This window comes from Tamandua tetradactyla, chromosome 6, assembly GCF_023851605.1.
Source record: "Tamandua tetradactyla isolate mTamTet1 chromosome 6, mTamTet1.pri, whole genome shotgun sequence".
In the NCBI taxonomy this organism is placed as follows: Eukaryota; Metazoa; Chordata; class Mammalia; order Pilosa; family Myrmecophagidae; genus Tamandua; species Tamandua tetradactyla.
In genome coordinates, this window is record NC_135332.1 from 61,305,592 (window position 1) to 61,319,986 (window position 14,395).

The following is a 14,395-nucleotide window of genomic DNA, read 5'->3' on the forward strand; positions in this document are numbered from 1 at the left end:
TTTTGTGATTTTTTTTTCATTTTCCCCCATTTTAAACTTTTCCCCCCCTTAAAAAATTGGAACTTGGTACATTCAGTAGGAAATTCTTCACTCGGGCTGTGGCCAAGACCAAGAAAAGTGCAAAGAGACGGGGGTGGGGGGTGGGGGGTGGTGGATGAAGGAGTAACCCTCCTCCATGGTTAACATTCAGGGAGCCTGTCATAAACCTCCTCCCCCCTTCCTATATGATGGGAGGGTACAAGGAGGCAAGAGAATGCCCCTGTCCCTCCCCTGAACTCACCTCCCACCAGAAGCCATGATCTTGCCCTCCCAGCTAATTCTGAGAAGGCAGCCATCTTGGCCCCAGAACACAGTAGCTGGGGAAAAGGCTGCTATTTCCATGACAGCAACTATTTCCCTTTTTAAAATGCACTCCTCTAATTCCCATTGGTCAAATTTGCTCCCCCAAACTGGCTGTCCCCTTATAAGCTTTTTGTGGGGTGGTGGTAGGAAGTGTTCATTCAATCACAGAGGGGGAGGCCCAGTTTTCATAGACAATTAGGAGCAAACATTTCTTCATCTCCCCCACTGGAAGGAAATACAGGGACCCCTGACCAGGGTAAACTAGTGCAAATTGGGGATTAGGGAGTATTTAGGGTCCCTGCACCCTATCCCTAGGCTGGGATCTTTGGGTGTGGGGAACTGAGTCAAAGATGGGGTGTAAGGTGCTATTTTGGAAAGTTGGTGGGGTTACCCCAAAGCCCACCAGGTGAGTATGATGGCTCCCCACAGACCATCTGGAGTGACTGGTGAGGGGAGTGACACTGGGGAAGGTGGGGGTAAAGGTAAGGATGGGAGGTTATGTGCAAATCTTGGGCTCACCCACCCATCCAACCCCCATTATTTTTCTGGCTATTTGGTCTAGTCTGGGAGAAACCATCAGGAAAGAAACAGGGAGGAAGTAGATTCCTTTCCCCATTTCACATGGAGCCTCTCCCTCCTGGCCCCCAAATCTGGTTTGGCCCAGAAGAGGCCATATCTAGAGGCAGGAAGAGGTGTGATCTACTCACCTCTTTTGCCTTGGAAGTATCTGGGGCTTACTGGATTTGGGAGTCAAGATAGGGCCAACATTGGTGCTGCCTGGGCTGGGAAAGTGCGCAGCCATGGAACAGAGGAGCAGCCCTCCCTCCAACACCTGTTTGACCTGGAATGGAAGAGGCCATCTCCACATCCAGGAGTATGGGGAGTAATATGGAAGATCCAAAGGCATGGAAGCCCAGGAAGGCATGGCAACTTAGAGCGAAGGAAGCAGGGACAGAGAAACCCACCCTGGGAAAAATGGGATCCAAAGCCATGCTCCCAGGTTGTGGGGATGGGTATCACAATGGTCTGGTCCAGGCCCTGGGCCATGCCACCCTCTTACCTGGGGTGGGATAGGGAGAAGAAACAGAATGGAATGTGCTAGGAAGCATCTGGGGGAGGAAGGGCTGTAGGGGAAGAGAAAGCTTCAGAACGAGGGTGGATCATTGGGTGAGAAATGGTATCCCCCTAGGTTTACGAATCAGCGGGGATAGGGCTAGACATTCAGAGCTGGTTGGGGCCGTGAGTAGAGATTCATGTAAGTATATTGCTCAGTTGCCCCAAGGGCTGGAGAAGGGACGGGAACTGCCCCTGCCCCTCATGGAGGCCATTCCCTGGAGAATTGAGAGGGAACCACACAAGATCCCTTCCCAGGAGATGGGAAAACTACAGTCTCACACAAAGCAGCCTGACCCCTGAGCTCCAGGGGCCCCCCAAGTCCCTGCACAAGTGTGTGGAGGGGCTCCCAAGGGGCAGGGAGACCAGGGTGCTGGTAGTGGTGGGGGGATTCAGGGAGGGTAGCATCTGGTGAAAGGGGGGAACTGGCTCCAGAGCTCACCCCACATCTCCCTTCTGGGTTCTCTCAATTCCTGCCCTTTCCCCTTCTCCCTTAGGGGGGACTTGTGGAGGAAGAGTTGGTGGGGCTGGGGGCGGTGGTGTAGGGGGTGCTCCTTGAGGATTTACTGCGTAGCCAAAGACCCCTGGTAGGAAGGGAAGGGCTCCTCCCCCCTTCTCATCAGGTAGGACCATGTTGAGAGCAACTGGGAGAGCAGCCAGGTTGCTGAAGTTGTAAGGGTAGGCGGCAAGGAGCTGGGGGCCATAGACGAGGGGGTAGGGCTCAGGGTAGAAGGTGACTTTGGCAGCCCCCATCCCCTCCATCCGGTCCCCCTCCCCAGGCCCTACCGGCCCCTCACTTCCAGATTTCCCCCTACCACCACCAGTTTCCCGGCCGCTCCCAATTAGGGCCAGTGGAAATTCCTGCACAGGCGGGTATGCATAGCTGCCCGCTCCTGGCACCACTGGGGGCTCCTTGCCCCCCGAGATGACAGGGTCCTGGAGTGAGGCGGGCTCAGAAACCTCCTCAGCAGCAGCGCTCCCGCCACCTGCCTCCCCGCTGGAGGAGGAGACTTGCATCTCTTGGGGGGCCTCCTCCTTGACATCCCCAGGCCTGGTGCCGGTGCTGCCCTTGGAGTAGGCAATGACAGGTGTGGGGGTGCCCCCGGGCCGCTCCGCAGCATGCCTCTGCCCGTGGCGGCTCAGGGCGGCTGCCGTCTTGCACACCTTGGCACAGTGAGGGCAGGCAAAGCGGGTGGAAGGCTTGCGTCCAGCCCGGGAGCTGTGGGAGCCCCCATTGTGAGCCTCCTGGTGCTTTCGCAGCTTCCTCGGGGTGGCAAATGTCTGGGCACAGTCCCCACAGCGGTGCCTCCGCTCGCCGCGGGCACGCCCTGCCGGGCCATCGGCTGCTGCGGGGTCATCCCAGCTTCTCCGTTCCAGTTTCTGTCTCCAGCGGGGCGGCCGGCGGCCTCTGGGCATACCACTGCCCCCGCTGCCACCCCCGCCTGCGGCTCCAGCCTTGCGCTTAGGTTTGTATGAGTAGTAGGGCCTCCAGAGCTGGTCTTCCCCACCAGCCTTCGATTCCTCTTCCTCCTCCTCCTCTTCCTCCTCCTCCTCCTCTTCATCATCTTCCTCACTCTCCTCCACCTCCTCTCCACTTAGCTCCCCAGGACGCAGGTCTGTTTCTGAGATGCGGCGCTTGACGATGGCCTCCTCCCCAATTCGCACGGTGATCTGACACAGCGGAGGTGGCGCCTGCAGCTGAGAGGGGCCCCGGCCAGGCCCTGCAGGGGGACCCCCGCCCCCGCCAATCCCACCAACTGGCTTGGCTGTGTATGTCAGAGTCCTCCCAGCCCGTGGATTCCGGCCCTTGGTCTCCTCTGCGGCTGTGGCTGGCCCTGCTGCCGTGGCCGGGCTGACCATGGTGGCTGGACTGGTTGGTGTAGCTGCCGGCTCTGGGGGAGGAGGTGGGTATTCACGCTTCTTGGGGGGCCTCGGGGGAGCGGTGTAAGTGATAACTGAGGCAGCCTGGCCCCCGGCTGTGCTGGCCGGCCCACCCCCTGCACCACCACTGCTACTGCCCCCATGGACAATGACAGAGGGGGCTGGGTGGGCAAAAGTGATGACAGAGGGTGGGGGGCCAGGCTCTGGGGCAGGAGGGGGCCCAGGTGGTGGGCTAGCTGGCATGGCTGCAGGAGCTGGCGGATCAAGGCTTGGAGACAAGGGGGCCTCGGGGCCTCCCTGGCTGTAGGTCTTGTAGGGCCGCTTGGCTGCCCGCATGGGGAGCAGGCGGTACAGCTTGAGGGTATTGAGCTTGGGCTTGTAGCCTCCATTGGGTGTCTTCTCACTGGCTAGGAGGCCCGGGCTAATGCCATGGAAGGCTCGCTGGTGGGTCTTCAAGTTGTAATAAGTGACAAAGGTCTCCCAGCAGAAGATACACTGGTACCTGGGCCAGGACAGTAGGGAACAGGGCAGGAAGAGAGCCACTTGAGTCAGGGCCCTCAAGCTGGGGCCACAGCATCCCATGTCCTGTGTCCCCACCCCCCACCCCCCAACATGCCAACCTCCCTCAGCCATCTGCTCACCCCCACCCACTCCCTTTCCTGCTGCTTTTCTCACCCTGTCAACCTCAGGAGCCCTGGCTTGGCCCCCCACCAGCTGTGAGACTCTAGGCCTCCAGCTGTTCCATCTGTGAATTGGGAACAAGCACACACCCTGCCTAAGTCACAAAGCTTTCTTTTGAAGCACATAGAATAGAATAAGGAAGGGCCTTGGGAACAGGGAGCACAGAAATAAAAGGTACTGTTCTGAATATTGTAACTATTGGCGAATGTGCCCAAGCTCCCCAGTCCCTCCTGTGATGGCAACTTTCTCTTTCCTTCTCTGCCTTCTCCACAGCGCTGAGCCAGGACATGGGCCGGGGGAGATGCTAATAAACATCAGCTGAAGGAACTGGTGGCTGGAAGGGAGACAGAAGGGTGGGCAGGGTGGGTTGGTGAGCAGGGGCCGGTGGGGGAGCAGGCCAGTAGGTAGGTGTCAGGCCAGTGTCAGGACAACTTTCTTGGCTCCCTGCTCTGCCCGCTGCCTCCCTGACCGCGTGGTCCCTGGGCCCCATCTACCCCTCCAGCTGGGCCAGCCACTCACCTGCGCTCCCCAGTGTGCCATACTTCGTGCTTGGTGCGGTACTCAGCCAGGGCAAACACCTTCTCACAGTAGCGGCAAGGGTATTTCCTCCGCCACGAGTGGACATTGCTATGCCGCTTCAGGCTCGACAGGGTCACGTAGGAGCGCTCGCAGGCCGCGCACACATACAGCACGTGGCCGCCCACCACCTTCACCACATGCTCAGGGCCACCGCGGAAGCTCACTGGTGGGGGCAGGGCTGAGGCGTCCACTCCTGCAGGGCCACCGGGACCCGAACCCCCAGCTCCCAGCCCCGCAGACCCCCGAGTGCCGGCCCCTCGTCGACACTGGGCCTCATGGGTCTGCAGCCGCTTGGGATGGATAAAGCTTTTCCCACACTGGGGGCAGGGGAGGGGCCGCCGGGGCAGGGTGGGCTGCGAATCAGGGGCCTGGGCCTCAGCTCTGTCCCCCTCCCACTCCCCTGCTGGCCTGGGCCCAGGGCCGAAGCTATCCTCTTCAGGCTGCGAGGTGGCTGTGGGGGCAGGGGCAGGAGGTCCCCAGGCATCCCCTCCCTCCCCCAGGCCCTGCAGGCGGGAAATGCCCAGGCGCCGTCCCAGAGCTCCGATCTCTGCCACGGCTGCCCCGTCCCCCCCGCCACCAGGCAGTGCAAGCCGGGCACTGTAGATGAAGTTGAGGACATCAGAGAAGGCAGCTGCTGGGACCCCTGGCAGCTCCAGGACCCGGGGTGGGGATGAAGCAGGGGGTGAGGCTGGAGGTGGGGAGGAGGAGAAGGAGGAGGTGGAGGAAGAGGAGGAGGAGGAGGAGGAGGAAGAGGAGGAGGAGGCAGCAGCAGCAGCGGCAGCGGCAGCTGTGGTGGTGGCTGGGTTGGGAGCCGAAATGCCAGTCACAGGTGGGAGGGGCAGTGGGGCTGAGGTGAGCAGGGCCTCCCTGAAGAAGGGGCTGGAAGCAGCCAGGACGCTGCGGTGAGCAGGGAACTTGGTGTCTCCGGCTATGAGGGTGACATCACAGAAGAGGCCGCGGAGCCGTTGCTCATTGAGCTGGCGCAGCACAGCGGGGGCGTGGGACGGGTCCGTCACCTCTGCAGGAGGGGGCATGGTGCCAGCCTAGACGGGGAGAAGAGGCCAGGGTGGAAAGGGGCCTTGAGGACCAGAGGGAGCAGGGTGAGGTCCGAACAGCAGAGAGGGTGCCTGGGGAGGGTCTCAGAGGCTGGGCAGAGGGCAGGCCTCCAAGATCCAGGAGAGGTAAGCCAGGAGGGGTCAGGAGACGTCAGTCAGTGACCAGAGGAATCTCTTCAGGTCACGGAAGTCAGGGATTAACCCTTGGCCACCGAGTCTGGCCAGTGTCCAAGACCAGTATGTCAAACATCTGGGGCCAGAAGCGGCCTGGGATGCCTCAGGTAATGGTGAAGGTCAAGGACGTATGACCTCCAAAGTCACCGATAGAGAGGTACGGAATGGAAACTCTCTCACTGGAAGGAGGAAGAAGCCCTTACACCTCCTGAGAACCATTTCGCAGGACTCCCCAGCCTAGACAAAATGGCTGCCTTGCTGGCCTGTGGCCTGGGGCCTGGGGCCCAGCTTTCCCGGCTGCAGACCTCCTGGCCCCTCTCACCTGAGAGCACAGCCAACATGGAGCGCAGGGGGGTGTGGCTCAGCAAGTCCCTTCTGCCGGGCCTCTTCCTTCTGTGGAGAAACAGAAACCATGTCAGGGGAACCTAGAGGAGGAGGCAGGGAGAGCGTCCTCAGGGAGGGAACTGGGAAGGAAGGGACCCCAGAGGACGCCGGGCTGCTGGGCAGAGCTGACCCCTCCCTACACAGGGGTGCCCACGTCAGGTTGTCTGTTCAGCTGCATCCAGCTGGGCCTAGGAAGTGACACAATTTGTTGCAAAGCCTTGTTCCACTGGCCCCGAGAAGTACAGCAACAAGATAATTTACAAATTCCCAAATCCACTGTCAGCTGGACTCAAAACAAGACACCACGCAGCTGAATCCCATAGGTCCAAGGAGGCCTGTCTGATGACTCTCCAGTCCCTTCTGCCCAATCTTCTGGGTTTGGAGGAAATCAAAGATTTGCATGTTGCCTTTCATCATAGTGGCCTCATTTACATATCAAACTGGATTTGTATGAGCTTTTTTAATGGACCAAGCACATCCCCACATCATATCCCAGTCCCAAAATCAGAGAGGGGTTTCTGGCCTGGGTGCCAAATGACCACCCAAGACCAACATTCACACGCATGGGCCAGCTTGCTCCAGTTGCCAGAGAGCACTGGAAAAGCCACCAGACTGGAGTAAGGAGGCTTGGGTCATCCTCCTTACTCTGCAGCCTGGCGACCTCAGGACTTTGGGGAGTGAGGGGTAGGGATGGAACCCCATCTCAACTCTTGCTGGGAGGCTCATCCAAAAGGAATAGCAGGTACCCCCATGAGAGCTGCGTCCATTACCAGCCCTAAAAGCACCTCGTAACCACTTGCCCATGTAAGCACTGGCAGGGCGCTTGCTCCCATTTTTCAGTTGTGAATCTGAGTTCCAGAGGTTTACAATGGCTGATCCGAAGCCACAGAGTGCTGGGAATAACAGGTGGAGCCTGTCTGCAGAGCCAAGCCTATGGACCTAACAGCAGAGTCCTAGGGCCCTTGGCTACACCTGAAGGTTCTCTCCAATTTGGGGTCATCCTTCCAAATGCCTGGGGTCACATGTGTCCTCCGTGTCCTGTATCGTGAGTTCCTCGCACAATTCCCACCCCACACAAATGTTCTTTTCCCATTTATCACTCATAATACCTGAACTAAACAAGCCGCTCCCCCCCCCCCCCCCCCGCCAACCTTTTCATATTCTCCAAAAGACTGCTCTGACACTTCTGCTGGTTAGGAAGAAGGAAGGTGGTCAGAAGGATGGTAGGTTGTATTGAACAACCCCGATTGCCAGGCAGGGACCAGACACCTGATCCAGTGTAATCTAGCTAGTTGTTGGGCTACGTCTAAATCAGGAATCCTGGGGAGGCCGTTCTCGGGCTGGCCTCTCCCTTCCCTAACAGCACCTGGCCCACTGGGACCCTCTAGAGTCAGGTTTGCACTACCCTAAGTTAGCGTTCCCACTTCCAAATGACAGACAGAGGCTCAGAGATTCTAGGGAGCTGATCCAAGGATATATAACCAGTTAGTAGCGAGGCTGGCATCTGACCCCAGAAGCCTAGCTCCAGAGTCTGTGTTCCTGACAGCTCCACCGCACCTCATGCCCATGACAAAGGGCATGTTTATGCCCCCTACTGGGGCCCCAACAGGGCCCTCTAGAGCCTTTGGGAAAATTAGATGAAGGGCCCTTTCCTCCCAGAGGAAGCAGCCCTGCACACGTGAGCAAGGCAAACGCTCAATTCCAGCTCCTGTTCGCCCCCGTGGCCAGGCCTGCCAACCCACACAACCATCATGGCAGGTTTGGTGCTACTGGTGCATGGCTGTGTCCTGAGTACCAGAGTACCCAGTAAGGCCAGTCAGGCTTCTTAGAACCCCAGGGGTCTAAAGCAGGTTGGTCCTTAGAAATCATCATGACTCTTGTAGATGCCATTTGCAAAATACTTATTGCCAAACATAGTGCAACCTCACAATGACCACGATGAGGCAGGGCTATTATCAAACCTTTTTCACAGATGAGGAAACTGAGTCTTAGAGAAATTATACTCTAAACTCCCCACTTTCAGGTTGAGGAAACATAGGGGCGGGGTGATTCACCCAGGATCTCATTGTTAACCAAGTCAGGGCTTGAACCCAGTTCTCCAGAGTTCAGAGGCTCCACTGTTGTAAGGTTAAATGAGCTAATAACTGGCAGTGCCTAGAAGAGGGCATGCAGTAAGTGCTCAGTAAGTGCTGGCTTTTATTAAGTATCTTGGAGCTCAGTCCCAGGAGGCGGTAGGGGGAATAGTGAAGAAAAAAGGCAGAAATCAGGCTTCACACTAGGTTTGGTGATTCTGTGGTTTTCCCTACTCTCACCTAGCAGTGTGACCTTAGGGGTGCCACTGAGCTGGGGGTCTGAGCACTGCCCCAGACACGCTCTACCTCTTGCTGTTCCCTCTGCCTGGAATGCCCTTTCCTCCAGGTAACCTTGGGCCTTGTTGCTCCACCTCCATTAAATCTCTTTTTTGGGGGTGGGGGGTGGGGGAAGGGGGTGCATGGGCCAGGAATTGAACCTAAATCTCCCACATGGCAGGCAAGTATTCCACCACTCCATTAAACCTTGATTCAAAGGAGCATTCCCAGGCTGCCCCCCCCCCCCCACCTCTCTACTACTGTCCTTTTGTTTTCTCCTTGGCACTTAAAACATTTTGTTCACTTATCTCTAGAATGTAAGCTCAGGGAAGGAGGGTGGCAGGGATTTTTATCTGCTTTATTCACTGTTGTATCTCTAGTGCTTAGAAGAGTGACTGGCATACAATGGGAGGTAGAAGAATTTGGGGTGAAGGAATGAACCTGCCTCTTCTACCTGCCTCTGTCATTGAGGTGGCCAGGAGCTGGGGATGATGACGGTAACTTGACCACTTCTGCAGCACTCACAGTTTGCCTGATCCGCTTCCAGGGTCCTGACATGTATCGCCTTGTGGTATTTTCAAAACCATCACCCAAAGTAGGTATTTATAGCATCTCAATTTTCCAGAAGGGGAAACTGAGGCTCAGAGAGGGATATATCTTGTTCAAGGTCACACAGCTTATAAGCAGTAGAGTCAAAATTTGCACCCAGGCCTGTCTCACCCAGGTGCTGAATCTTTCCCCTGTGCCTTACTGCTGAATCCTGTCCTGAGGGGCCTGTGGCCGGCCAGCTGGTTACATAAATCACCACGCAAGGCCTCACGTGCTAAGTGCTAAATGTGTCATGTCTGACTCCACCCTTTCTCTCGCTCCCCACATCCAGTCACCAAGTCTGGTCAAATCTGCAGCCAAGCTTCTTGGGAAGGGCTCTGGAAGTCTTCTCATCCCCCCTGCCCTGTGCCTCTGGCCCCCCAAGCACTTGCGTGGCCCATGGCGCAGCCTCCCAACTGACCCCTCTGCCTCCATTCTTACCTTCTTCCATCCAGCCCTCCTCCCACTGAGACAGAGTCCCCAACTGCAGCTCAGGCGGCATCGTTCAATGCTCAGAAACCTCCGCTGGTCCCCACTAACTCCAGAATAAAGTTCAAATCCCCCAGCCAGGCACTCAAGGGCTGTGGTCTCTAATCCTGTCCTGGGTTATTCTCCCCTCAAGCCCCGAGGGTGCCGTCCAACCCTAACAAGCCTCATAGTCCCTGGCTTTCCCTATAGAAATGCCCTTTCCCCAGCCTCTTCTCAAAATCCCTCCAGAGTGTTAAGCTCTAACTCAAATGGCATCTCTCCTTAGCCCTTCCGGCACACAGGACAAGATGTAATCATCTTCCCTTTCCCTGGCTCATCGACATTTCATGCCCCTGCGGCCAGCGCCCCACAGCGCACAGCAGCAGGGCTTTAGGATCTCCGTCCTTCTCACTCAGTCTTTTGAAAATGGATGGGTGCAGATGCAGAGTTCTGCAGAAGTATTGGGGAGAAGTATTGGGCTGCGGGTGGTTGCACAGGAAGGCAGTAGAGTGCAGTGGTGGTGAGCACAGGAGCTGAACCTCATGGCCTGTGTTAAAATTCAGCTCCCTCTTTCCAACTAAATGACTTTGAGAAGATTATTTAACTTCTCCCTTGAAAAGGGTAGGTGATTACAGGCCTTACTTCCACAGGGCTGTTGTAAGGCCCAAATGAGCTCTCATACGTAAGGCACTCAGAACCGTGCCTGGTGCACAGGAAGTGCTAAATAAGCCTTTATTGCTATTATTATTAATGAAGCCCAAGAAGGGGATCCTCAATGCTGGCAAATGGCTGACGGTGGTGGGCCCTACAGCTAACTTTCCTGATACACCCCCGCCCCTCCAAGCTATCTCTAATCTGTTGGAAGATGGGTAGGGCAGGTAAATAGTCCCATTTTACAGGTGAGGAACTGAGGGTCACTCAGGCAAAGTGCCATCTGCTAGACTCAGTTCCAGTCTAGGGCTCTTTCCCCTCCACCGGGCCCCCCGCGTGCACCTGTTGTGCAGGCCTCACACAGCAGCCAGAGCCCCCTCCCCCCACCCATGCAGGAAGGCCCAGCCACAGTCCCCCACCCCCACCCCAATTCACTTACATCCTCCAGGCCAGGCCAGGTGCGCGCGCGCACACACACACACACACACACACACACACACACACACACCTGCAGTAGGGCCCAGGCCCCAAAGGTGAGGAAAACCTGTTCTGAAGAATCTGCCTAGTGAGCGAATTCCATTCCCAGACCCCTCCAGGGTCACAGAAGCGCAAGAGTGCGTCAGAGGAGGAGAGACGGAAAAGCAAGATACACCGCAAGGGGGGCAGAGAGAGGGTGAAGGGGGGAGGGTGGGTACTGAAAACTTTGCGTTTCTTTTTTTCCATTTTAGCGACAAGAGTCATATACCCGGCCTTGACAGAAACATGGCCAAGGAGCCACAACTCTGTCCAAGCCCACTTCCCGTGCAGCCGGCCTGGCCTCTCCTCCCAGTGACCCTGACACTGTGGGCGTGCAGGCTTCTGAGGGGCAAGCACACAGGCCCTGCACAAAGGCTGGCGGGGCCACTCCGACGACACCCAGGCCTCCTGGCTGCCGCCCTTGCTCTGCCCCATATTTATCTCTCTGCCTTCCCCATAACACATCCCTGCACGGCCCCATACCACCGTTTCCACCCTGAAGCCAGGCACGCACACACAGCTCGCCGCTGGCCTCCCAGGGTTGAGGCCCCCACTGCCCTAGTCACGCCACCTCGCTCCCCACAAGTGTTTTCTGACCAGCCTGCCTCTCAGTCCAGCAGCCCAGACAGGCTCCCACAGCCAACGTCACAAAAGAATCCCATAGAGAATGTTGCAAACACACAACCTTCCCCTGGCTCTTGGCTGCCCACAATCCCATAAACACAGGCTGCACATTCCACCCTGAGCCCCTCACACGGGTGGCAGCCAACCCGCAAGCACCCGAGACACACCCTGGGGGCTCTCACCCCCCACACACAGTCCATGGGACTTAAGTTCTAGATGTGCACCCCCTATGCAACCAGCTCTTCACGCAGCCACCCAAACCCATCCAGCGGCCTGTCCTTGCCACAACTGGACCACACCTCAGCAGGGCCACCGAAAGGGGACCCAGATGTGACGCCTTCTGACTCAAAGATACACAACCGCCCCTCCAAATGGGCACGTACCCCCTGCGTTGTGGTGCCCTCCACAACATCCACACAATGCCAGCTCTGCAGAAAACCTTTCACAAACAGCTTGTGTGTAGCACAAGACATATTACGTGCAAGAAAACACAAGCTTTAGTAGAAAACATACCTCAAACCCCACATCTAACAAACTCCGCACTCGGGCATATTGTGCCATGCTTCAAATGCCCATCTGTCATCCTAAGCCAAAGGGCCACACTTGTGATTCTGCCCACCATACTGGACACCCCTCCTGCCTTTCTGCCCCCATATCCCAGAGAGGGCTCTAACCGGACCCCTCGGCTCCCAGACCAGCAAACGGTGGTGCCTAGGAGAGGTTTACCTTGTCCCACAACACAGCAGCGAGACAAACAATCTCCAGGACTCACAACCACAACCTTGCCCCGACGGCGCGGCAGCTCCAGGGCTCCTTTCCCTTGCGCACCCCGCGCACCCCAACTCTGGGGCGCTCGGCGGCCCACCCCTCCCCCTCTCTGCCTGGCTCCTACGCCATCGCCCTCCCAGCAGCTTGCAGCGCCTGCCCGGGCTCACACCCGCCCCACCCCACCCCCAACCTGCCCCTCGGGGGGAGGGGGACATTAGGCTGCAGAATTAACCCTTCAAAGTGTGTGTGGGGGGGTGAACGCGGCCCCTCCCACGGCCCCAGGCGATTGCGCGCTCCCCCCGCCCCGCCGCCGCCCGACCGGACGCCACACCAGGGCCCCCTTAGTCGCCCCCCAGCGCCGTGCGCGCCTGGAGGCGGGGCCAGGTTCAGCCCCCGACCCCGGAGCCCCCAGGTCAACCCCAATGGGGAGCCGGCGGGGCACGGTGTGCGGCCCGGGCCCCCGCGGCGCCGGGCAGCGGGGAGGGGGCCCGGCCGTTGGCTCCGGTCCGCCCTGGTCCTGCCGGGCTCGCCCCGGGGCCCACCTGACTGCGATGGCGCCGAGTCCACCAGGCCCGGCTCATCACCGTGGCCGCCCCCGGCCGCTCCGGCTTCGCCCGCCTCCAGCTCCGGCTCCGGCTCCGGCCCCCCCAGCGCCCGGCCCCGGCCCGGCCCCGCCGCCGCCGCCGCCGCCGCCGCTGACATCATCGGCTCCCCCCGCCCCGGTCCTACCCCCACCCCCACCCCCGGAAACAGTCCCCCCCCAGCGCCGCCGCCGCCGCCGAGAGGAGGCCGGCGCAGCGCAGCAGACGCACGGCTCTGGGCTCCCGGCTCCGGGCTAGCGCGCCCGACGGCCTTTGCGGGACCGAGCTCGGGAAGGCGGCCGCACGGCTCGGGGCCCGCAGGCACCCAGCCGGCCGCGAGGGCCAGACTGCAGCCCCGCGCAGGGACGCACGACCACCCACTACTTGGGAAAGGAGCCCCTCTCCTCCCTACACCCTCACCCCCGCATGCCCTTCACTCAGCGGGACACACACACCCTCGCCGGGAGCTGACACAACATGGCAGGCTCACAATCAGGCCCAGTGGGACCCACAGATCTGGGGTCAGCACACTCACAGGGGCAGCGCCTTGGAACACGCACACCAGGGCAGGAATGTGCAGGGACCTCCCCCTCTCTCCCTCCACCAACACACACACACACACACACACACACACACACCAGGCCCGGGGCAAGAAGGGTCCAAGCCATATGGTACAGAACACTTCAGTGACCAACTCGAGCAGAAGCAGAAAAACAGGGAGCTTGGTATTTTGTCCTAATGGACCCAGATGTCCACATTCTATATACTTTGGTATAAATGCAGAGGCCTTGGCATGGGCCTCCTGAGACTGCACCAACAAAACACCAGGTGGAAGCACATACAGAAGAAACATTCCTGAAACTCCAGAGGGAGATTCCCAGAGACTTCTCCCTGGTAAAGGAAAACTCTGAACTCGGGAGCCAGAGGAGCCAGCCCTTGGGACCCTTATTCTTTGAAATCTTGCTGAAACAGGGCAACACATAAATAACTTAATTTAAAACCAAAGAATCTCATTGCATTGCTAGTTGTAAATAGAAAAAAAAAAAAAGAAAAGAATTCAACTGACTTTGGAGACTTGGAGACAAAGGGATAAAAGAAACAGTTGGAAACTGAGAAAATAGGTCTGTCCCCACCTCAGGTAGGTTCAGGGAAGAGCCCCCCCCAAGGGAGGTTCCAGGGAAGAGCCCCACCCCCACTCCAACAGGTCACAATGGCTGGAGCTCTGGAAGGGTCCAGGCCCCCGGAGCCAGGAGGAAAGGAGAGAATTCCAGGAAAGATGGTAAGTGTGTGAGCCAGGGGGGAATGCAGCACAACATTACCTACCTGTAGCTTCTGGCTGCTCCCCTCTCCCTCCTCTCTGAACTTTCCACCTGTCCTAGCGACACCCTCAAATGAAATCCATAATGGTATACCTACATGTCCCTGGAACCTGGGACATCACACAAACAGCCAGCCTCTGAGGCCACCTCCTCTCCCTCCAGCCAACAGAACATCCCTGGGTCCTCTTTTTTTTCCTCCCTGGAACAGCTAAGCCAGAGAAGCATTATGTTCCAGGATCTCTCACTCCCTGCTTCCTGCTATAGAGGCTTTAGGCCCACATTGTACCACCTCATGCATCTTTCAGGCCCTTTCTAGCTCCCAA

The 14,395-nt window shown here is 58.1% G+C and overlaps 2 protein-coding genes across 5 annotated transcripts in view; one reads left to right on the plus strand and one right to left on the minus strand.

The window, feature by feature from the left end:
* ZBTB4 (zinc finger and BTB domain containing 4) overlaps positions 1-14,395 on the minus strand; it is a 17,274-nt gene continuing 2,879 nt past the window's right edge. Inside the window, exons 1-4 of one of the 4 annotated variants that reach the window (XM_077165812.1) lie at positions 14,077-14,331; positions 6,148-6,218; positions 4,537-5,639; positions 1-3,838 (exon numbers count right to left, since the gene is read on the minus strand). In XM_077165812.1, coding sequence (XP_077021927.1) covers positions 1,894-3,838; positions 4,537-5,630 — 3,039 coding nt within the window. In that variant the 5' untranslated portion in view covers positions 5,631-5,639; positions 6,148-6,218; positions 14,077-14,331 and the 3' untranslated portion in view covers positions 1-1,893. Of the gene's footprint in view, positions 3,839-4,536; positions 5,640-6,147; positions 6,219-12,130; positions 12,321-12,714; positions 12,832-14,076; positions 14,332-14,395 lie in introns of those variants that run through there. The other 3 variants (XM_077165809.1, XM_077165810.1, XM_077165811.1) reach the window with 3 other exon arrangements.
* Positions 13,904-14,395, plus strand: part of SLC35G6 (solute carrier family 35 member G6) — a 2,109-nt gene continuing 1,617 nt past the window's right edge. Inside the window, exon 1 of the mRNA XM_077165834.1 lies at positions 13,904-14,032. Coding sequence (XP_077021949.1) covers positions 13,964-14,032 — 69 coding nt within the window. The 5' untranslated portion in view covers positions 13,904-13,963. The remainder of the gene's footprint in view (positions 14,033-14,395) is intronic.